The 23,845-nt window shown below is 47.9% G+C and overlaps 2 protein-coding genes across 2 annotated transcripts; one reads left to right on the forward strand and one right to left on the reverse strand.

Moving 5' to 3' along the window:
• The first annotated feature begins 2,511 nt into the window (after positions 1-2,511).
• LOC120536160 lies at positions 2,512-16,736 on the forward strand. The gene is made up of 8 exons (XM_039764488.1): positions 2,512-2,820; positions 11,001-11,345; positions 11,894-12,166; positions 12,253-12,534; positions 13,118-13,387; positions 13,491-13,586; positions 13,680-14,058; positions 16,440-16,736. The coding sequence occupies exons 3-8, from the start codon at positions 12,010-12,012 to the stop codon at positions 16,444-16,446; spliced, it is 1,191 nt and encodes a 396-aa protein (XP_039620422.1). The 5' UTR covers positions 2,512-2,820; positions 11,001-11,345; positions 11,894-12,009; the 3' UTR covers positions 16,447-16,736.
• Positions 16,737-18,432: 1,696 nt separating this feature from the next.
• On the reverse strand, positions 18,433-21,012 carry LOC120536161. Its single transcript, XM_039764489.1, has 6 exons — positions 20,889-21,012; positions 20,282-20,617; positions 19,875-20,159; positions 19,569-19,787; positions 19,294-19,389; positions 18,433-19,028 (listed from the first exon to the last, which is right to left on the reverse strand). Exons 1-6 carry the CDS (start codon positions 21,010-21,012, stop codon positions 18,652-18,654), a joined length of 1,437 nt encoding a protein of 478 aa, XP_039620423.1. The 3' UTR covers positions 18,433-18,651.
• Positions 21,013-23,845: the final 2,833 nt, after the last annotated feature.

Here is a 23,845-nt window from a genome sequence, read left to right on the forward strand (position 1 = left end):
AGGGAGAAAGCAACACATGTCTATTACAGTCCGGAGTTTACCTGGGAATCCTCTGGGTGCTCTGGCTTCCTCCCACAGTCCAAAGACATGCCGGTTAGGTGAAGTGGAGATCCTAAATTGGCCTGTGTGTGCCTGGTGTGTGGAGGTGCGTGTGTGCACCCTGTGATGGGCTGGCGCCCTGTCCAGGGTTTGTTCCCGGCCTTGCTCCCTGTGCTGGCACGGACAGGCTCCAGTAGACCCCCGCGACCATGCCAGTAGGGCTGACTACTGCAATCGATAACAGCTAGACTTTAAACACCTCAACTGATGCATTTTGTCTCGTTTATTATGTACATCCAGTGGCATTGCTCAGAATTCAGGGGACCCTCTGCAGTGACGGAAATGGGGTTCACTTCCTTAAAAAAAACCAACAAAATTACATAAAGGAGCCAAATCGAACAATCCTGTGCTTAGAATCTCCACACATTTGATGCTCTTTTCTGCTTCTGAGGCCTACACAGTTGATCACCTGGTCCTGACTCTGATCCCGATTGTCTCACCCCTGATTTTATTTTTGATTGTGACTGACCCAAATCGGATGAGTGTATCCTGAACATGCCCCACATGCACTAAATGGTGTGTTAAAAACATCGGGAACAGGCCAGACGAGAAGTACAGGCAGGATTCAGACCGGATGAGGATGATGCAATCAAATCTTCACCATTCGTCAACTAATGGAGCACTGTGGTCTGTGAACCATCATCGTATTCATTGACTTCAAGTCAGCTTTCAACTGGGCTCACTGGCCTGCCCCTTGGAGACCACTGGAGATTGAACCTTTGCCCGTGAAAGTCATCACACTCCTCCAAACAGCATACAATGGTTCAACCAGCCAGGTGGGTAACCGAAATGAACCTTCTGAGGAGTTTACCATTCAGAATGGAGTCCACCAGGGGCACGTAGCCTCTTCACTGCTTTTAAACATTGTAATCAACGCCATCTTGAGAAAAGCGTGGAATACAGTGAAACGAGGACCACTTCATGACAGACCTCATGTTTTTCGATGATAGTGCCTTTTTCACAGACAATGAGGCCGAGGCCACGGACAACCCCTATGATATTGCCCTAATCGCCTAGTTGTATGGTTTAAAAATCAATATGGACAAGACAAAGGTGCTGACAACGTAAAGATCGCAGGCCAAAGTCCACCTTGAGGGCGTCCAGACTGAGCAGGAACAGCACTTCAAATACCTAGGGTCACTGGTCCAGGAGAAGAAAGTGGCATTCACAGCAGTGATCCACAGTGCCTAAGGAACATCTCCATGAAGATCAAACATTGCCTTTTCCGGATGCTGATCTTGCCAGTTTTCCTTTATGGACCAGAAACGTGGACCTCACTCAAATATTATCTGAACAAACTCAAGGTTTTCTAAATGTGATGTCTGGAGTCTCACTTTGTGATCGCATCACCAACAAAACCATTCGGGCAAGATGTTAACAGCATCCGACTATTGATGAATAAGTCCAGCAGCGAAGGCTGAGGTGGTTTGGCCATTTGTGGGCACAAACAAGCTACCACACAGACTCCTTTGGAGACAGCAACCCAGCCAGTGGAGGATATAAGGGACTGTGCCCAAGAAAACGTGGGCCAAACAAGTGGAGGACGATGTGAAGATTCCACAACTTGACCTGAACAAGGCCAGGACCATCGCCATGGACCACAAAATCATCATGAAGTGATCCGGTCTGCTCCAGTCATCAGCTAGGGATCAGAGAGGGTGAGAAATGAACTAAACCATATTGTCAGACAGATTCAGGACACGTGTGAGTTCATCAGCTCACGATGGCCAGGACGAGAATCAAGAAACAAAAGATCAGCGCTGTTGGGCTGAGCGCATTCATCACCGCTGGAGATCTGGACACAGGAGCAAGTGACCAAAGGGCAGGAGAAGGGCACCATGGGGACACTCTGGATGTAAGACAGCTGTGACGAGAGCAGTGGAGACTGGGTTCCAAACATTTCACAGTGCATTTCACAGCGCTGCACTAAACAACTTGATGTCCTTGTGCTGCATTGTTACAATTTTGATCAATCCATCCATCGATTATCCAACTACAGGGTCACGGGGGTCTGCTGGAGCCAATCTCAGCCAACACAGGGCGTAAAGCAGGTAACAAACCCCGGGCAGGGCGCCAGCCCACCGCAGATTATGACCAACTATCTGTCTATTAAGGAGACAAGTCACCCAGCGGTTTGTGGGGAGTCTTAATCTGGGCTTGGCCAAATAATAAGATAATTCCACGTTATTGTGTCCAGTCCAGGCGCTCACAGCAATCTGCTGTCCAACACACACCCTACTTTGACCTTCTGCAATCCCTGCAATTCTAAACGTGTCCAACCAGACACAAACGATAAGCATTTACGAGAAAAATAGGAGTCCTGCTTGGTGGGCACGAGTGGGACACGACCAGAGCAGGTCTCTCTCATGAGATCACACATTTGATGTTTTATGATGCCACAAAGAGAGAAAATGTCCATGTGGACGTTGACTCAGCACAACAGCCCATTGGTGCAGAGAAAGGAAAAGCAGACGAGAGGCAGAAACAAAGGGCCGTACACTCATCTGAACGAGCAGTAAACACCGCTGTGGAGACCCACGAGCCCGACAGTAAGGAGAGCACTGGGATCATCTCTTCTGGCAGCCTTAACATCCACGCGCCATCCAGTGCGTCCAGTGAACCACAAGGTGGCAGACAATCAGGCCATGGCAGGGGGTAGAAGGCCGAACCCCGAATGAAGGACCAGCTCTCTGGTATTTTATTTTGCCCCAAAACACTCAGGTGCGTATCCGATTTTAGCACACAGTGGCATAAGCCTTTTAAAAACGGTTAATGTTTGTGAATTGTAATTTGAAAACAACAACTGTTGAATTGCAGCAAGCGTGACTTTGGACTCACAGGTTTGCTACTTTTACTGCAATGCACAAATGAACAAAAAGATGACGTTGACCCACGATAAAGTTTTGGATGTTTTTTCTACTTTAATCCCTGTGCCCGGTTTATTATTTGCTTATATGATGTTCAGAACTTGTCAGCTTTGGTGGGGTGCCTTCGATGGAGGTAACCCGGTGGGAGTCTCAAAGCCACTGTGATCACATGGGAGCTAAGCTGCTGTCGCTTGAACGGAGATGCGGTCGACCTTTATTAAGAGGTTCAGACCAGATAACTTTGACAGTCGATTCTTACACTCAAGAGTGTTGGCGCGGTGACCCATCAACCACGCCCAGATAATCGCATTTCTAACCCCCGTGTCCTCAGCCAGGCTTTCACATTGGGAGAAAGGACATGCAAAGTTAAATCATAAAGAGGGACACCAAGGACAATCAGTGGACTTTAGCAAGTCAACAAGGGGACAAAACCAATCGAAGACTGCAGTCGTGCTTTCATTCTGCCCCAATAAAAGGGGTTAGTGACCTCAGGTTGATCAAATATCGATACAAACCAACACTTGCGCACAATATAAAGCCTCTATAACACTAATGACTCCACGTCTGGCACTTCACAGGCTCAATCGGGTGTTTAGTGGCTTTACAAAAGTTGTTCACTTTCTGAAGCCAATTAGCTTTCCTTCTGCACTGGAATGGACACACGTTATGATACAAACGAATATTTAAAACACGTCATGAGTTAACAGAATGCTCAGCAAAAAAAGAAACATCTGACGAGAATGGTGACATATCACCGGAAAAACTGAACTGCTTTTGGGTGGCAGGAGGATGACAGTTACACTCTTCTAGGCTACGTTCTTTGTGAACATTTCCCATTTAATAGATAGATAGATCTTTATTGTCATTGTCACTTTTACAAAGGAACAACAAAACTAATAATGGGGAGCAAATAATAGCAAAAATAATGAAAAGCACAACACTTTTAAACCGCAAGATCATGACATGCAGCCCTGAGGCCCATCTGCATGTGGCACATCTCCATTGTGATCATCACCTATGGGCATAAACGTCACCCTTTCTTTGTTTGGCACCATCTGCTGGAACACAGTGGACGTACAGGAGTGAACAACACTTTTTCATGGCAGTCAGTCAGTCAGTCAGTCAGTCAGTCAGTCAGTCAGTCATCGTCCAACCCGCTATATTGTAGCACAGGGTCGTGGGGGTCTGCTGGAGCCAATTCCAGCCAACACAGGGCGTAAAGCAGGTAACAAACCCCAGGCAGGGCGCCAGCCCACCACAGGGCACACACAATACAATACAATACAGTTTATTTTTGTATAGCCCAAAATCACACAGGAAGTGCCGCAATGGGCTTTAACAGGCCCTGCCTTTTGACAGCCCCCCAGCCTTGACTCTCTGAGAAGACGAGGAAAAACTCCCAATAAAAACCTTGTAGGGAAAAATGGAAGAAACCTCGGGAAAGGCAGTTCAAAGAGAGACCCCTTTCCAGGTAGGTTGGGCGTGCAGTGGGTGTCAAAAGTAGGGGGTCAATACAATACAATACACAGAACAGAACAATTCCTTAAGACAGCATAATAATAAAAATTTTAGAAGTACGGTTTAACAGTAGATGATGTGACATAATTAGGTTTGGATATTTTTAGAGTCCTGGAGACCTGGACCATCACCACACCAAGCACACACTAGGGACAATTTAGGATCTTTCATGGCATAGAATAAAAACCTGTGGACTGAACTCTGAGCAAGCTCATTGACAGGAGTGGCCCAGATGGAGGACCCCTTGCTGTTGCTCACTTGGTACAGTCCAGCAGATTTGGGGTGCCTCCATTTAAATGGGGAGGAGGGGGTGCCGTAAGCACAAATGTGTCTGAGGGACGACAGGCAGGCAGGCCGGTGGGCAGCACTTAACTCCTGACCCCGACTGTCCCACTCATCCTGCCCCACCAGACATCAGAAAAGTCATTTCTGTGGCCCGCACCCTCACCATAATCCCTTCACAGCTAAGTCCACCCCCAGGGTCACCTCTAGTTCAAGTGCCCTCTGCATTTTCATAAGGACATCCAGCCAGCCCTTCAGTTCCACGGCTGCAGTGCGCCAGGCAGGTTTCAATGAGGAGAGTGTGGACCCGCTGCAGTGGGACGCCTGTCTCACTTGACCGGCATGAACACGGCGCTGCTCTTCATCATCTTCCTCCTCAGAGTCTGTGAGTCAACACTTGAACTCAACCTGGCCAGTCTACATCATCCTAAATACGTGTCATTTGTCATAGACCTGTGTGTCCTTAGGATGGGTGGGCTCACTTGGTGTGTGCTGCCCACCTACTTGTACTAGCAAGCTGTGTCTGTCGGCGTGTCTGTCTGCCCGTCTGTGTGCCTGCCTGCCTGCCTGTCTGTCTGTCTGTCTGCCTGTCTGTGTGTCTGCATGTCTGTCTGTGTGCCTGCCTGCCTGTCTGTCTGTCTGTCTATCTCATGTAGCACCTGTCACTGAGTTCATCACCAAGCCAGTGTTTTAATGTTTAGCGAGAGCCTCACAATGAATCTTTAATTAACGTAACACCTCCTGTGCCAAGCAGAAGAAATGGCGTTTTCTGGAGCACCTTACATAACTTTCCCAGCTTTCCCATTAGGGCCAGTAAGAGAGAGTCATGACAGCAGCTTTGCCATTAGGCGCTACAATTGATGTTATTTCGTAAAACACACGCTACTCCAAACAACACGAGTATCTCTACAGACTGACCGAGACAACGTCGCTGTAATGAGCCTTACTACCTTCTTGGTCAGCGGTCAGCCAGTTGAGGTGGACGTGAATTAAATGAGTCACACAGACAGATCACCCACCCATTTGTCATCTGCTGGCAGGACACTCGGCAGCAGACAGGAACCAACACAGAATGAAAGACTGCGGTCCGTCGGTGTCACTCTGACTCACCCTCGGACCTCTCAAACATGTCTTGGGGATGTGGGAGGAAAACCAGGGGGACTTGGGGAGAAGATAAAAAGTCATCTTGTGTTCAAATGAATACCAGTTAGAAAAATGGTAGAATAAAGACGAGGAGCAGAAGGGGCGATGACACGTTTGTAATCCTGGATAGTCCTGTTGACAGGAGGACAGAATGGGGGCAACTAAAGGGCACTTCTTTGACCACAACATGTGATAACTGCGACTGATGTCACCTTATTTTACAGAAATGCATATTTTCCTACAGGTGGTACACAAGTTAGCTACAGTTTTAGGTCTTTGTGATCTTCATCCTCCCCGACGCATGTTAGAAAATAATAATTAGTTAATAACAAAAGACTGAAATGAGGCGGAGCACCGACTAAGGGAGGAAAAAAGGAATCAGCCGAGCGGGTCTGTCCCAAAGTCACGTGCAGCTGATGTGAGCCTGACAGGTGACCAGAGTACGGGGTGGGGGTTTGAATTGTCACTGCCACGTCTGCTCTGAACGGGGACAGGAATATAAATCATCAATAACAGAGTGCCACACGTATATACAAAGGTTCAACGTTATAAGAGGACATCCTCGCGCCCTCAATCCTCTCTGCCCACCTAACTGTAGAGGAGATCATAAAGATGGGCCGTGCCAAGCTCAGGCGATGAAGACGTCTTTGCAGATATTCAGAAGCAAACATTTTTATCCATAAAGCTGCAAATGACCTCCTCAGTGCCAGGGCAGGATGGCAACAAGTAATAATGTTGTAAGGGGCAACCAGGGCAGACTACATCATTACTGCTACAACACCGGGGAACAAAACGTATGCACAGTAGAAATGGAGGTGCAGTTTACTTCACAAAGCTAAACTCAAACCTCTCATCCGACATTCTCTGTCACACCAGGGTTTTAAGTGACAAACAATTGAAATGCACAATAAACATATTTACACATTTACTACCTCTGTGTGTGTGTGTGTGTGTGTGTGTGTGTGTGTGTGTGATCTGCAGACACCGCTCAAGTGACTCTACGTCCAGTGCACAGCAGACTGTATGAGCGCAGTCGGTCACTCAGACTACGTGTGCACTTGGCCCAGATGGTCGTTTTTTTTTCCAGTGACATTTTGCAATTGTCTTTTACACAATTCTCTGGCCTCAGGCTCCTCAAAACATCAACACAGAAAAGAGTAACGTTGCTAGCGTTCATTGTGCGGCGCTCCGAACTGGTTAGGAAGGCGCTAACAATACGGCCTGAGTGTCTGCAGAGGTGACAGGCAGGTGCATTAATCTTTAAGATGTACTGTCGTCTGATTATTTGGGGTTCTTCTCGTAAACGTGTGGCAGTGTTGCCTTGTGCATGTCCAAACTACCCATAAGCCATTGCGAACGTCTTGTATTGTGTCAGCTTCTGTGCTCTGCCCTTACAGCAGGGGTCTTCAGTGCCAGTCCTGGAGGGTCGCAGTGGCTGCAGGTTTTTGTTCTCACCCAGTTGCTTTATTAGAAAGCAATTCTTGCCAATAATTTAATTTAATGGCTTTTTGGAGCTTCAGCTCTGCTACGTAAGCTCATTCTCATATCCTCGATCACCCAAACCATACGAGGTCTAAAATGGAGGAGTGATTCTCAGTCTGTCACTTTTCTCTCTTCACTTTCCTTCTGAGTATTTAATTAAATGGTAACAAGCTAAATGGAGAAATGCTGGCCTCTTCTGTCATTTGCACCTTATTGCTAATTAGGAGCCATTAAAAACCGAGAATACAGCTGTTTAAGGCTAAAATGAGCAATAAGTGTTCAAAATTTAAACGAGCGAGACCACTAAAGTGAAGCAGAAGGGTCACTTGAGCATGAAGGGCTTCTTATTAGGCCACTGGGTTGGCAAAGCAAAGCCTGCTGCCACTGCGGCCCTCCAGGACTGTGATTGGGGACCCTGGCCTTATACCGGTAGCAGCATTTTCACAATCCCTTACCCTCGTGATGAATTGTTATTTTCCTTTTAGTAATTATTACTCTATTTAAAGAATGTTAAGTTTAAGAACTGAACCCCAACAGTCACTGACCCCCCCACCACTAACAAACAGCAATCAATGCCATTTCTACGTCACTTGAAGTCGAGTCTGCTGCATATGACAGCCATCGGGTGGCACCACAAGCCTGTTTAGGTTACACTTTTAAACGACATGACATCTGTAAAGTGCCTTTAAAAACCTGTTTAATGGAGTCTACCATCATTCAGTTATCAATGTTCTTCTGTAAGTAGGACTCATTGTTACAAAAATAATTAATAAAATGAAAGTAATAGCTGACTCTTGGAAGTTCTTACCGGTTCACGTTTTCACAGAATGCACCTCAATGGTACGCCATGTGCACGTTTTTTCGAAGCAGTTATTCATTGACATGCCGGCAAAACTGGTCATTGAAAGCGATCATCGTCTCCGGACTCGCCACTCACTCATATAACATTATTACCACACGATCAACTACACGAACATCACATTCAATCTGATTTAACAACACAAGCGCCGGCCTGAGTGAGAGGACAATAAAAAGAATCAAATGAAAAGCCGTCAGCCTCTCGCCATGCGCTGCTAATAATTTCACACACGGACATAAAATGGAAAGAAGGGCGAGTCTGAACAGAAAGGCTTCACATTCATATTTAAAACAATTTATTATGTTATTTCAAAAAACAAAAGGTCGGCCACAGGGGTGGGGGGGCTCACTAATAATAATAATAATTATAATTATAATAATCCAAAGCGAGGCCGAAGGTGAAACTCACAATGTGAAATGACCCCTCGGTACACTCAGCTCCGAGCCGCACGCCTGCCGCCTTCTCGGGTCGTAGTCCGCGGCCACTGCCCTCGTTATTATTATGGGATGTTTCCAGTCAATTAGTACGTGTGGCACATAAACAACTTGAACTACGAGTGACGCGCACAAAGTTTTTAACTCGATTTATTAAGAATTTCAACTAGAAATGACATCACATGTCTACAGAGTCACCTTGGTGTTCCCAGCGTCGTACCAACGTTTCAATGCCCAGTTACTCCTCTTCCTCCTCCCGCCTTCGCCGTTTCCAATGGAAATCTAAAAGTGCGGAACCTTTCTGAACGTCCCCTTGGAGCGGAGCTGAAAGTGCAGGGCGGCGGTTAAAGACAGCGCTGTCGACTCCTGGCCAGCAGAGGTCGCTCAAGTGCCGGAAAGCGGCAGTAAGTCTTTCTTTCTTACTTTGTCAGCATTTCTTTGGTGTGCTGCTGACTCGCTGAAGGTCTCGCTCTTTATTCTCTAAAACGTTAGCCTTTCCTCCTCGGGTCTGTCTGTGATGGGCACCACTAGACAGAGAGGCAGACAGCACTTCAGGGGGACATGGGGCTTTTTACAGAAGCTCAACAAATTGATAAACAATACGACAAACAATAAACCCCTGTAAAATAAACACCAACTTGACTAAAAAGCGTAGACCTGGTGACTTGGCAGCCCCAGTAAGGCGCTATACGGGCCTATTGCTTTCAGTATCCAGGAGCCCCAAGTCGTGTTTTTATTCCAAACTCCTGCTGAATAATTCATTGTCTGGAAATGGTCACCTGAGCGTTAGTGTGTCCCGTAGCTGAGCCTGCCCTTTGGAGTGAGTTTGTTGATTCGGTGGTCCCCTCTTCAAGTGATGTTACAGGCTCAGCCCACCACACTGGTCACCACAGAGTTGTAGAAGATGTGAAGGATGCCACTTCCCACAGTAAAGGGATCTCCTAAGAGTTGGCACTCTGCTCTGCTCTTCTTGTATAGTTCTGTTGAGTTACGATGCCAGACCAGCCAGTAACTGGACACCCAAGAGGAGATGGGACTGTTCCTCGTGGTGCTCCAGTGTGGCTCACGTCCATCATCTGTGACTAACGCGCGTTGTCCTGGTTTGTCCATCTTATTTTTAATTTCTTGTTCAGTTTACACAGGAGCAGCCTAGTGGTTCATCTAGCTGTGCGTGAGTGTCGGCCGGTGCGCTCGACCTACACTGGCTGACCATGGTAACCAACGAGGTGGTTCATTTATTGTAAAGCGAGGAGACCCCAGAAGTGCAAAGGAATAAACTAATAACTGAGATGTAGTCAACAGTTTCACCCAAAACACCAATGAGAGGAGAAGCCTGAGCCAACTTTGTAGTTTGTGATAATCAGGACAGGAATAGTGGGGAGGGTGGATTGTGAGGGGGCACTGGGTCCTCAGAGGGGGGCCGATGCATAATTATAATTCAAATCAAAGCCCCAGGACCCTCGGTTTACCTGACCCTGCATATCAGGCAGATGAGAGCAAACCAACCTTCACCCTGCATGACCTAGAGGAGGACCACAAAGTCCACACACAATAAATTAGACAGAGACATGGACCCACTAGAACATGTCACTGGACCGTGACAGTCTAGAGAGGTGACATCACAGGCGAGTCTTCAGCCTCGATTTAAATGGGAGCCTCCTGGACAGACACCAAGGGAGAACCACAAAATCCACAGATTGTCCTCAGAAAATGGTGTCACAAGGCCCTGGCATCACAAGCTCTCCACCGCCTCTCGTCATGTCATATTCATTTTAGCCCAGTAGAGGGCAATCAACACTGTACTGCTATTTCCATGTCTTTTCAATGAGACAAACTGGGACACATGGGGGGGTTGCAGGCTTGTGTGGGGGTCCCGTGGACCTTTAACACCCCAGCAGGGATCCAGGGAGACTCAGAATCTGTCATCTCTACACAACAAGGGAAAGTGACAAAGCAAAAGGTCAGCTGGCCCTCAGTCACATCATGTGACCGGCCACGTGGCCATGTTGATCTTGTTCTTATTCACGTCTTTCTTTTCAGTGAACGGCGCTTTGTAGTTTCTTTCCCTGTCTCGCTGGTGTTTCACTTGTCGAGCAGCTCAGTGACAGGTGTGATGGTGGCACCTGTGCTCGGGGACAGCGTCTTCTCTCTCGTTGTAGTTTTCTCTCTTATTTCTTTCCCTGTCTGCTGGTCATTTTTTAATGCTGATCACGGCTTCACCTAGACTACCACCTGAGCTGACGCTTATCCAGTGCCACCAGCTCTCCATGCCCTGCCCTTCAGTTTGGTCACTCTCTTTTTCTTCTCATCTTCCAGATGCAGGCAGTACCCTCAATGTCTCTGGACCACCAGCTCTGCTCATCACTCGTTTCCAGTCGGACATTCGGCTGCCCTGCTCCTTGAACGTGACGCCCAGACACATTGACCCTCAAAGGCTCAGGGTCACCTGGAGACACAAAAATCACACCGTGGCTCACTACAGTGGAAGTGGAAGAATCGTCCTACTTACTCCACGAGTCTATCTGGCAAGAGAGAGCCTGAAGGATGGAGATGCCTCTCTGCTGCTGAGTCCAGTTGACATCGAGGACGAGGGTCGTTATGTGTGTCAGGTGGCGTATGACCAAGAGAATCAGGAGGTCACCACTCATGTGGTGGTCAGAGGTAAGAGTCTCAGAGGAACCTCAATGCCTGAGACACAAGTGACACTGCTAGTTGGAGCAGTACAGGCCCAAGTGACCAAGACCTGAGACCTTCATTGTCCACGAAACCTTTTTCACAGTGGCCTGCATCATAATACCACTATTGGAATATCTAGATAATATTTATTATGATGATTATCATTATTTATCTGGACCTTCATTTTCTAAGGGACAAGGTCCTCGTGATAAAGGTGACCAATGGGGACCAAGGCCTGGCTGGTGCTGCCTTGTCTTGTGATGAAGCAAATCTCCTGACCAGTTACTGTGTGCCCACTCCTAAGAGGTTCCCCCAAAATGACCAAGTCTAGAATGCAGCTGTCTGGCTAACTGAGATGTCAGATCTTGAGGGACCAACTCCTTAGCTGTTGTGTCCTGGTTACAGCTGCCCAGTTCCAGTTCCTCCCCCTGTGTGACTATCTTCTTCTTGCATTCTGTGTTGTAATCCAAGCAGGTGTCCACTCAGTATGCCCGCTCCACAACTGAACACATTTGTCTTTTTGATGTCCACAGCTGCCCCTCGGGTCCTCTTCACCCAGGGGCCTGACAGCGTCCTGAACTGCAGTGCCACAGGTTTCTACCCTGCTGCCATCTCCTTTACAATTGGCCAACATAGTAAGGAGGTGAAGATGGAGCGCCCAGCTGGACAGCTCCTGCCAGATGGCACCTTCAGGGCAGATAGCACAGTAAACGTGAGAGCTTGGAGGGCCGGGAGTGACCCGTTCTACTGTGAAGTCAGGCACGAAGCTCTGGATCAGCCGATTAGGACACGCCAGCAAGAAGATGGTCAGTGAGAATGGACGCAGTGTCTGTGACATCTTATGCTTGGTGTCCTATCTACTCAACCAATCCCTTGTCTTTCTCCCATACAGCCATTCCAAAGGTCTCCTTCAAGCTGTACTCAGAGGTGGAAAACCTGGAGGACACAGTGCAGTGCATTGCGACGGGCTTCAATGCCCCTGAAATCATGTTCACCATCTTTCGCTTGAACTCTGTTGTGAAGCAGAAGGAGCTGGTGGGTGAAAGCCAGCCAGATGGTACCTATGAGGCCAAGCTGGTGTACACCTTCATGAAGAACCACGAGAACTTCAGGGAGTTGCAGTGCATGGTGACTCATGCCTCGATGGATGAACCAATCCGAAAGCATCTCATAGGTGAGTCAGGGAGGGCCGTGAGCTGGCTGACCCATCTGGGAGGGGCCACACCAGATAGACATTCCCACAGAGAGCCACCCCCACCCAGTTAAGCTACCAGGCGCATTATCACCCACACTGAGGTCAAGACTGCGCATGCTGTCCCACCCTATTGAAGTACACCTTCACGATGAACCAGCAGAACCCTCCGGGAGCTAATGTGCCTGGTGAAGCACATCTCCCTGGAGACCACTATCCGAAAGCACCTAATATGTGAGTGGGCTGGCCTGTCTAGGAGAAGCCATTCACTGTTGGTGCCACACCCCAATGACAAAGCCCCCAGGTGCATCATCACCAAACTGGGCCCTGGCCACACTCATCAACCTCACGCATCGTCTCACTCACCTACACTGGGTCTACGCTGATGCCCTGCCCACTTGGACCTGTAGCCATTAACTTTGAGGCCATAGCGCCATGTTCTGCCTAAATGTGCTGCAGCACTAGACAAAGCTGACTTGGCAGGCATAGTGGCATAGTGTCCAGTAAGTGAAGTGGTCACTTTCAAGGGGTCCCACCAGGGTGACTCTCGTTCCTGTCATTCCAGTTCCTCTGACCATCGCGTTGCAGAATCGAGCAGAGCTGGACAAGGTGTCAGACATGATCTGTGTGGCCGAGCGCTTCCTCAATCCCGTCGAGTACTTTGTCTGGAGGAAAGGAGAGGAAGTTGTTTACTCAGAGGCAGCACCCAAAGGACAGATGCCCGATGGCACCTACACAGCAGTCAGCTGGTACCGCTTCACTCCAAGCAGCCGTGATCAAGTGTCCTGTGAGGTTCAGTACCAGCACACGAAGACAACTAGGAGATATGTGACATGTGAGTGGACTTAGTGACTGCTCCAGTGCCTTGGTGTAGTGGTGCTGATCCCGAGATGCTGTCTAACAGGTCACTTGTCACATGCTGTGACTTTTTTTTCCAGATACTGGTCAGTCCTTCACGGAGCTGTTCATAGTTGGCATAGTCATCCTCGGCCCGCTGCTCCTCATCCTCATTATCATTCTATGGCACTCCTCAGGTAAGCTCAAATCCCCAAACAAAGCCCAGCCCAGTTGGACCTCATCTAGGCACCACCAGTCACAAGAACCTGTTGTTGGTATTCGTGTTTCAGTGTTCCTCTCACCTATCGTCCCTGAGAAGATGATCTACGATGAGCCTGGCATGCTGACCTGCAGTATGTCTGGTTGGTGCCTGCGCATGGTCTCCATAAAGTGGTTCTTGAATGAGGAGGAGATCCATCTAGATGCTGAGGAGGATGAGGACAAGGATGAGGACGATGACAACATGTGGGAGAGCCAAAGTGACATGTCTGGCTACTCCATGAAGAGGGGCCACATCAGCAGGAAGGGCTGCTGTAAGGCCGAGACCACCATCAGCCTTAAGTTCACCCCCAATGAGTCCGAGCATGAGGACAGGGCCTTCAAGTGTCAGGCCACCCACCGAATGACCAGGAAGCGGGTGGCACGAGTGCTAGTCTTTGAGAGTGAAGGGTAAGTCGTGCAGTCATTTCAGCCTGCAATGTGTTAACGGGTGGTCACCTGGGGCCTCATGTATGAACGGTGCGTACGCATAGAAATGTTGCGTAAGAACTTTTCCTCGTTCAAATCGCGATGTATAAAACCTACACTTGGCGTAAAGCCACGCACTTTTCCACGGTACCTCATGTCTTGTCGTACGTAAGTTCTCTGTTCGGTTTTGCAGATTGGCGGCACCCAGCATCAAAGCAGTGCTACTGTTCCTGTGTGATTACTCATTATTTTCATGATGCAGCTTTATAAATACACTAAAACTAACCGCATATCGTTTATTAGTGTAACGCATCTGATTGTAATTAACTCGTAACAATACAATGGAGCAGGGAACAGCCATAGTATTCAAATACCAGAACTGCTTTAGCGTTGTTACTCTCACTTCTCCTTCTTCTTCTTCTTCTGCTTCTTCTTCTTCTTTCAGCTCCTCCCATTTGGAGTTGCCACAGTGGATCATCTTTTTCCATATTCCTCTCACTGCACCACTCGGAGTATTTATATCACTGTATCTGAGTGTGAATCACAGCAGCAGCTGATCAGAAAGAGAATTATCGGTATACGGCATTAAGGACACGCTGTCTCAGCCACCGCAAAACGTTTTAAAGCCTTTCCTGTACGGACCTCGCGGTTCACAAACAGTTTCATCCCAAGAACTTTAAATGCACTCAATCAATTGCTCCTTGTAGAACTGTTAGGACTTATAAGTACAATCACCTCACTGTAAACTTGCACTACAGTTATAATATCTCACAACCTGAGCCACTTTATAAAGTGCGTATTTACATATGATGACGAGATCACTTTGAAGGTGAAATGCAGCAAAATATGTTTGTTAAATTATACACATAAAACTTTAACTTCATTTAAATAATCTATATTCTTCACTGGGAGTGTCGTGAAGGATAGAATAATTAAACATGTACTACGAAGATATTTCAATGTTCTTTAAACGTTTTGAAGAATCGGCGCTAAGCTTACAGATGGCTTAACGTCTATTACAGAGCTGATTGTGTGGCGATCGGTTACTTGGGGAAAGAAAAGCAAGGACTGCAGTGACGGCTACGCCAATATATATTGAATATAAAACAGAAAGAGAAAATAACAACACAGCTAAAAACACAGTGACAAATTTCGACAAAAGATAAATGCTTGTGTCATGAGCACGAGGCGGCTATGCAGTGTCTGTAGCATACGTGACCATCCACCGTGATAAGCTACCTTACTGACGGGCGGGCGAAGGAGCCACCGATTCTTCCTCTGCCCAGTGCCACCACAAGCCTAGAGCCACCCTGAGTACTGCTGCAATAAATTATTTCATCGAAGTGAAACTCATGTTTAATAACGTGCTTTAACTCCTATCATCATGAAAATGACATCACGTATACATCTCAGTATTTTAGTTATTCAGAGAGCTGTAATATCACGAATGTCATGGACTCTGTGTCCAGTTGGAGGAAGAGAGCCGGTTTAAGAAGCAAGTAGTGATTCACACACACAGAGCACATACGAGTAGAAGATCAAATACAAAACAAAGCATTTAACGTGCGACTTTAATTACGATGTGATTTTAGAAACTGGTTAATTAAACGATTTTAAGATGAAGTTTATGATGTTCTACTTAATGACAAAATAAACTACGTGATTAAAGTGGAAATGTCGAGATTGAAGTTGACATTTCGTGCTTTTTCCCCACCGTGTGCCTTTTTTCTCTGTACCCTAATAATCTTTCATATGACACTCAGACAGTGGGCTTACAACTCTTCTTTTCACGGCGACTTTGATATGTGACTTCTTTTTTATTTCTGGCACTGTGCGATTTTGTGAATGTGAGCTTTCAAGTTTCTCCAACACGCTATGTCACTCGATCAACTTCATTTTGTTGATTATTCCACAGTTTATTTGAACAAATTGTATGTTTTTCCTTTGCCTCCACTTGGTATTCGCTGAAATTCTTATATTTTCCCCCCGTGCTTTTCCCATTGTCTTTTCACAGAAGGCTGCGGTTAAGGGCGATTTATATTCATTTGCATATTCAAAGAGGTGTAATTCTGGGAGGATTTGGGGCGTTACATAAAGCGCGTGCACGAGCGTTAGTTTTCACGCTGACCGAGATTTATGTAGCGGAAGAACGTGGAAGTTGGAGTACGCACAGATTCCTGCATCTGGATTTTTCTGTGCATACGCACATTTCGGCTTTTGTGCTTACGCCATGTTATAGTGCGAGTTCTACGCACGGCGTTATACATGAGGCCCCTGGTATGGACACTAATGAGTGGCACTTTTGGTCACTTTTACTCGTGCACACGGGTTGACCATTACTCTTCTTTGTGTTTCTCTTGCAGGCAATGAAGCATATGACCTTCAACCCCAGGAGCCTACCCTATTTGAAACCAAGTGCCTTGACACTGGACACTGGACCATGAGGCTCTTTGCCTTCTTCATACAGTATGTGCCTGCTATCTGGGCAGTCCAGAAAGTGTGTCCTGTTGGGTCCAGGAAGCAGAAGCTGTGGATCACTGTTTGTAGTATTAGAGTCAAGGACAGATAAATGGTGGCCGGCTGAGGAGCAGTCCAGGTGCAAGTGGAGGCCACTGTGTTGGACAGCAGTTGTGTATATAAAAACGTAAAGCTTAACTCTGCTTCCTGTGTCCTGCAGTTTGATTCCTGGGGGTGAGGAACGAACCCTTACTGGATGTAGGGCTTTGAGACAGGCCATTGGTCCTCCAGGCATTCCAGCACTGACGATGTGCCAGCTCAAGGAGGGGCCACACCTAGAGGGTCCTCAGGGAACAGCCATGAGGGGTGTGAAATGCAAGGGAAGGAACACAGAGCTTTGTTTAATAAGGCTGATCTAAACACGAGGGGGGGTAAAGGGGAGGGGTCAGGAGAAAAATTAATGAGAAGGGCAAAGAGGTAGGAGTATAGAGAGGTGGGCGTGTCAAGATAAAGGGGAGGGTGCAGAAGAGGTGTGTACCAAACTGGTGGTGTGAAGAGATTGGAGTACACAGAGGTGGGTGGAGCAGAAGAGTAATGGGTGGTGGTGGAAAGAGGTTAGAGTGAATAGATGTGGGCGGGGAAGCACAAAGAGGAGGAGTTAGGAGAGGTCATGACTTCTGCTCATTAAAGATGTGGTATACAAGTTCCCTGACCATGATGGGACAAGTCACCAAAGGGGAGGAGTTAGGATAGGGGAGGGGGGATGACCAAAGTGATGGTGGAAAATGGTAGACGTGCAGACAGGGGAGTGGGCAAGATAAAGGGGAGATTAATGGGAGGGGCGAGTTAAGTGGGTAGCAGCACAGAGGAGAGAGAGAGAGAAAGAGAGGTGAGGGGGACAAAAGAGAGGGAAGAGTAATCTGGGGGACAGACAAAGGTGGGGCTCGACGTCACCTACTCCAAAGCAGACTTGGTCGGCTTATCCATTGAACCCCACTTTATGTGCAGTGGTGGGTGGCTGTTCACTCCCAGTCCTCAGTAATATGCCTGATGGCCAATTATTCATCACTCATTCATAATTCACTACCAGCTCTGCCCAGTAAATCAAGTATGACCAGTGTGAGACTCCAGCCAGCTAGGGTGCAATTGAATGTTTGTTACAATCCTCTGAATGGACCGAGTGCTGGGCACCGATGTACAAGATGGACTACGGGGGGGTTCCTCATTTTCTCAGCAGAGAAAGCCCCCGACACTGATAATACATTTAAAGGGATCTACCTGAGAAGGTGAAATGTACCAGTGGCAAGCCTTGTCTGCTGTGGGCACTAATGGTGCATGTGGGGGACCGTGTCAAAACTCCTGCATTTAAAGAAGTGTGAGCCTCCCTCTGGATCGATGCCTGTATGTTAGCCAAATCATTGGGAATCAACATCTGAGGTCAAGAAGCCTTGTAAGACGAGTCTTTAATGATCCTTACAGCCCACGTTTGCCAATGGCTGACTATCAGAAGTTTGAGGGTGCTGCTGCATTGTGGTGCCACGTCATGTCCTCACCCTCCGTCCACCTGTACTTAGGACAGATCAGGTAAAAGGCTGGGTACTGGGAGGGCACCAGTACTACTTTCTGGTCAGACTGTACTGGGTGGCACCTGCAGGTATTGGGCTCATGGCGACACATGCATTGAGATCCTACAGGGGTCAGTAATGGAGCTACACACAGCTTTGTGATGAGGTCACCTCACTGGACAGCTACTTATCAAGGGGCGTTTGGTTTGGTAGGATGAATGACCCAAAACTTTGAGGATCCAAAGGTAACACACAAGGGACAGTGGAGAGTCATGGTGGACCTCAGCAAGGGGGAAAATAAAGGAAGCAGACACAGAGGACATCTTGGCTTCAGCATTTATTACACGAGTAGGCAAATCAGAGTTGGGTGGGACGACAAGTTTTGAGGCAAAATGGGGAGATGGAGTCAAGGTCACTGTGAAGGGGAGGAGCCTACAGATCACATGACTGTGAGGGGTAGGACCAGTGGGGGAAGAGTCAGTGAAGAGGGGAGCACCTAATGACTAGTCATCCTGCACTCCAGGCCCACAGTGACCACCTACTGACCAGTCAGTCACACTTTACTCTCATACAAGTACTGGGCTATCACCCGCCGTCTGGTCAGCCTGTGGAGGGCCCGGCACCGGATCAGACTGTTTTCTGATTCTAGTTTCCCTGGTGTGAATTGAAAGGTGATGGTGGTCTCTCCTTGGCAGCAGCTCATCTTGGTGGGACCTTTCTTCATGGAGAAATTGGTGGCTTTGTCTGTTGATAACCACACCTTCTCGTCAAAATCCCCTTTCTCACCATCCAGAGGCTCCATTTCAATTCTTTTACCGTTGACTGACCACCGCAGACTGATCAGCCTGAGACACCAGCCAGTCAGCGTGCAGGTGATTGAATGAGTTTCACTCTTTCTCAGATGAACGGGTATGAGAGGCGTGAGGGACACTGAAACACAAAGATGGACAGAATAAAGTGACTAAAAGATTAGAAGAAGAAGATTATAATTTCAAAAGAGATGTGCTGGACTGCTGAGCCTGGGTTGTTGAAGGACCAGTATACGTGTCCAGAGATATCAAGGAGAGAGAGATCATCACTGTCCAGGAGGGCCCAATCTGGAGGACACTGGCCACATACTCATTGACAAGAGTGGCCCTAGATTAAAGCAGGCTCAGGTTTACATCAGGTGCATATGATATCTGAAGTGGCCCACCTGATGTCTGCCGTATGATGACGAGGAGTAAAAGGAGAAGAGGAATAAGGATGACCACTCCAGCTCCAGCAATCTTTACATGTGAGTGTCCTGTGTCTGTCCAATCGGAGAGAGAGAGAGAGAACATCTGATTAGGGTTTCCAGACTGAACAACCAGTAAGTCCCAACCCTCCCCAAAAGACTCAGTGTGGACCTCCCGACTGGAGTCTGGGATGGTGTCCACTCACACTGTACAAATTTCCTCTCAGAGAGCCCTGATACATAATGGACCTCACAGGACAACTTCTCTTGGCCGTTTGGGGTGAAGCGGTAGCGACTCATTACGGACTTGTGCCCATCCAAACTTATCAAGGTGTGGGGGGTGTCTATCAGGAGGATCGTTTCGTCCTTCCTCCAGATGAATTTCTTCACAGATTCTTGGGTTTCATCACACAGGCAGACCACCACGCTATCAAGGTTCGGCACTGCCGTGGTCAGCAGCACTCCTGGAGACTCTGTAAGGAAAGCAAAGACACAGACAGCAGTATGATGACCAGGCAGTGAAGCTGCATCAGCTGTTCAGAATAAAGAATCCTGCTGACCTCTTCTGGGGTCTGTCCTGATCGGCTCTTCCAGAGCATCGTGGTTCACTTCACAAAAGAACAGATCTCCGACCCTGGTGCTCCAATTGAAGGAGTGGGCACTTGAGGCACTGAATGTCCCATCTGGCTCACTCCGTGCTGAAGGACTCTCGGACTTCAACATCTCGCCGCCCTGCCGGAGGGTGAACTTGATGTCTGCAGGGTAGAAACCTGTGGCGCTGCAGTTAATGACCCCATCAGATCCATGTGAATTTGACCTCAAGGTGACATGGACCTGAGGAGGAGCTTTAAAGAGGACACTAACTCACTGGTCAGCAGAGTGGACAAGGATCTACTGGCCACTTCAGGCTCATACTCATTAAAATTGGACAAGGTCATTTACTGTAGGTCATAAGTGGTGCCCTTACCTCTGACCCTGAGGTAGACCTCACTGTCCATTTTCTCTGCTTTATATTCAACACGACACCAATATTGACCCTCATCCTTCATGGACACTGAACTCAGGTGCAGAGATGCATCCCCAGCCTTCAGACGATCTTCTTGCAAACTGAACCTCAGCCCACCAGACACTTTGCCCCAGTTATACTGAGCCACTGGCACTGACTGTCTTGTCCATGTAACTTTTAGCTTCTGAAAATCAACATCATCGGACAAGCCAGTGAAATTACATGGAAGCCATATGTCAGACTGGACAGTGACAAACAGGGGACTGGAGACTATGTGAATACTGAAGCTCTGGGCACCTGAGAGAAAAAAGACACAGTAATGGGAGACCAGCATCGGAGTGGGTACAAACCAGTGAGCAAGAGCAAAGAGAACGGGTAAAACCAGTACAGTATGGACAAAGAGAGCAGAGAAAGAACAAGGAGAATAATAACCGGCGACAAACAATCAGAATAACCGGCGACAAACAATCAGAAAGTCCTCTGCCCTGTCACTGGTGTGCAACAAAACAGACTCGTAAGAACGCATGGGAGTGCGCGGCGCTATAAAAGCGTCAGAGTGCGTGCTTACAGGTGTGGAGGAGCACAAACAGCGGCAGCACGGACTTCATGAGCCGAGCACAAAAATCTGCTTTCACGCAGCGCGGCAGGCGCTCCACTGGACGGATCGAGGCAGATACAGCTGAGCTTATCATCGCGCGGAGGACACGCCCATCGTGGGCGGAGCCAGATGAAAAAGGACGCAAAACTCCTGATCGACAGACGGGGCAGCGAATCCTATCCGAGAGTAAGCATGCGCGGGCAGACACCCGATAGGACGAACCTCCTCGGGATTATGTTAAAGTAGAGCTAATAGTGCTGAGCAGCCGCGACATCCGGACTGGTGATTGGCTCTTGAGCCAGTCGGTCACACACGTCACGTCTTTCGACCCGCCCGGTCTTTTGACAAGTGACAGCTGGCGGCACGCGACCAAAGCAGAACGGCAATTAATTAAAAGCAATAAAAAGGTCAGCGCTTGTTTAGTTAAGTCGGCGTCACAAGGCGTTGACTCTTCAAATAACTTTCGGTCGATGAAGCTGCGCGGCGGCGGTGACTCGAGCTCAGTATCCGCTGGTGGCTTTGGGCTTGCTGGGCTCGCGCGTTCTCCGCAACATTTGCGGGCGCCAATTAGAAAATCGGCGGGGATTCGCAACCTCGTAAGGGCTGCAGGCTGCCACAGGGGACAGGGGACAGGGGACAGGGGACAGGGGACAGGGGGGCCCGCACGATGTCACCGACGTGCAATCCCAAATCCGTCTCGTCGCTCATGAATCCACACGGTTAGGTTCAGCATGGGGGCTGTATGGTAAGGCTCGTCTTTCTCGCGTGATCGAGCCATTTTATCGGAATTCTGGCTTCGCCCAGGAAGTTTCCGAAGACCGGGGGCGTCAGTTATAGTGCCGAAATAATTAAAGACTTTTCTATTTACAGGTTTATGTTTACGTGTTTGTTTTGTGTTTTTTAACAAAGGGCTGCTGTGATTGGCGCTCAGTGTGGTGTAGCAGTTAAAGCTTTGACCCCGAGGTCGTGGGTTGACATCCCACCACTGACGCTGAGTGACCCCAAACACCTGGCTGTGCTCCAGTCACCAAACGAAATGCAGCTCATTGTGTTTATAATGCGATATTGGGTAAAAGTGCCAGCCACATAATAATATTAATATAGTACTTAGTCACTGGAGGTGCTTACCTGTGACTTTGCTGAACACGATTTCACATTCGTTTTTATTTAATGTCACCAAAGTCCATCAACGTGCTTGTGAGTTTTGGGGTGTTTCAGTTTTCTGTTGAAGGAGATCGGTTTATATGTCCGTTCTTAGCAGAGACCTGCTGGCCCGACATGCCATCCTGCCACAGTTCGGCTCTTAAGCTAAATGGGAACTCGTCAGTGGTGTGTGCACCGTGTGTGTGGATTTGACGATGCCTCTTGAGGGCTTCACATCAGACCGACATTTCAAGAGTCCGCGGCCTCCCAGGCTTTAGGTAGGAAGACGACTGCTCAGCCACCATTTCTTGACTCGTCCTGTGTGTGTGTTTCTTATTTAGGATATCGGAGGGTGGACGTCTGATGGACAGTAGCCTGTGGTCACACTTGTGTGTCTTCTGACTGAGAAATTCGAGTATCTCAGATAGCATCAGCTAACTCGGTGAACAATTTAATTTAGAAGTTTGTTCGAGTAATATTGTCGGGTATTCTTAATAATTATTCAAGCACACCGGGTTGGGACAGTTGGTTTAGTTCTTGTAGAAATGTGTTCACGTTTCTCTGTTTCATTGGTGTCTTCTATGAAGATTTGATTAGAAAATAATTCAATGAATGTTGACACCATCATCAGGTAGACCTGCAGTTGAGTATCCTTCAGTATGTGCTGACTTCATATTGGGCAGCCTGTTAAGAACTCAAGTTTGAAACCTCTGGCTTAATAATATGCGTGTTAAAACTAAAAAGTAAAAGTTTGGGAATGTGACTGGACCGGAAACGGTCTGTTTATTCTTCGAAAACCGCAAAAAAAGAAAAAGATTAAGCCCACCGCGATCGGGTTCACCAATTGGCGGGGAAGAAGCCAGCATTAGCCTGGTCAGGTCTAAGGGAGAGGCGGACGCCATGACAGTCTGGAGTGGGAGAGACACGACGACACAGAAAGAAAAGGATGGGCTTACTGACAACGAAGATGATGATGATGATGATGATGGACCCAAGGGCAGCCCTATGACTGGCAAGTGGCCCCACCTCATTTCCCAAAGAATCCCTTTTGGTCTTTGCGTGTGTTTCTTTTTCTTGTTCACATTTTTAATTCGGACAGCATGGTGGCGCAGTGGGTGGCGCTGTTGCCTCACAGTTAGGACACCTGGGTGTTCGCTTCCCAGATCCTCCCTGTGTGGAGTCTGCATGTTCTCCCCGTGTCTGCGTGGGTTTCCTCCCACAGTCCAAAGACATGCAGGTCAAGTGGATTGGCGATTTTAAATTGTCTCGTGTGTGTTTGGTGGTGTGTGTGCCCTAAGGTGGGCTGGCACCCTGCCCGGGATTGGTTCCTGCCTTGTGCCCTGTGTTGGCTGGGATTGGCTCCAGCAGACCCCCGTGACCCTGTGTTTGGAGTCAGCGTGTTGGACAATGGATGGATGGATGGATGTCCGGCTGTCTACTTTATTATACAATTACAGTCGCATGTAAAACGTTTGGGCACCCCGGCCGTATTTCACATCGTGTTGACATCTGATATCAAACGCAGCAAATCCTGTAGCTTGGAGAGCAAATAATCTAAAACGGTGGCTTTTTATGAAGATGTGAATGTATATTTGAAGTTTATGTGATGAACTAAACCTGTGAAACGCCAATATATATATTTTATTTATTTATTTTTTCTCTTTTTGAGCCCCATGCAGTGATTCACGTCGTCAGTTTAACGGCACCTTTTCACTTTGAGAAAAAGAAAGCTGCCAGCGTTTGTTTTATCGGCAGAGGGACGGTCAGTGGCCTCAGTTGCTCCG

This window comes from Polypterus senegalus, chromosome 10, assembly GCF_016835505.1.
Source record: "Polypterus senegalus isolate Bchr_013 chromosome 10, ASM1683550v1, whole genome shotgun sequence".
Classification (NCBI taxonomy): Eukaryota; Metazoa; Chordata; class Cladistia; order Polypteriformes; family Polypteridae; genus Polypterus; species Polypterus senegalus.

Bases quoted from the DNA above. Each gene is read 5' to 3' on its own strand.
- LOC120536160 (XM_039764488.1), top strand. From the start codon at position 12,010: ATGGAGCGCCCAGCTGGACAGCTCCTGCCAGATGGCACCTTCAGGGCA. The intron at 12,535-13,117 runs GTGAGTCAGGGA...CTGTCATTCCAG, and splicing joins AATCCGAAAGCATCTCATAG to TTCCTCTGACCATCGCGTTG. The intron at 13,587-13,679 runs GTAAGCTCAAAT...TTCGTGTTTCAG, and splicing joins CATTCTATGGCACTCCTCAG to TGTTCCTCTCACCTATCGTC.
- LOC120536161 (XM_039764489.1), bottom strand. From the start codon at position 21,012: ATGATAAGCTCAGCTGTATCTGCCTCGATCCGTCCAGTGGAGCGCCTG. The intron at 20,160-20,281 runs GTAAGGGCACCA...TCCTCTTTAAAG, and splicing joins GGTCTACCTCAGGGTCAGAG to CTCCTCCTCAGGTCCATGTC. The intron at 19,788-19,874 runs GTCAGCAGGATT...CTTTCCTTACAG, and splicing joins CAGGACAGACCCCAGAAGAG to AGTCTCCAGGAGTGCTGCTG.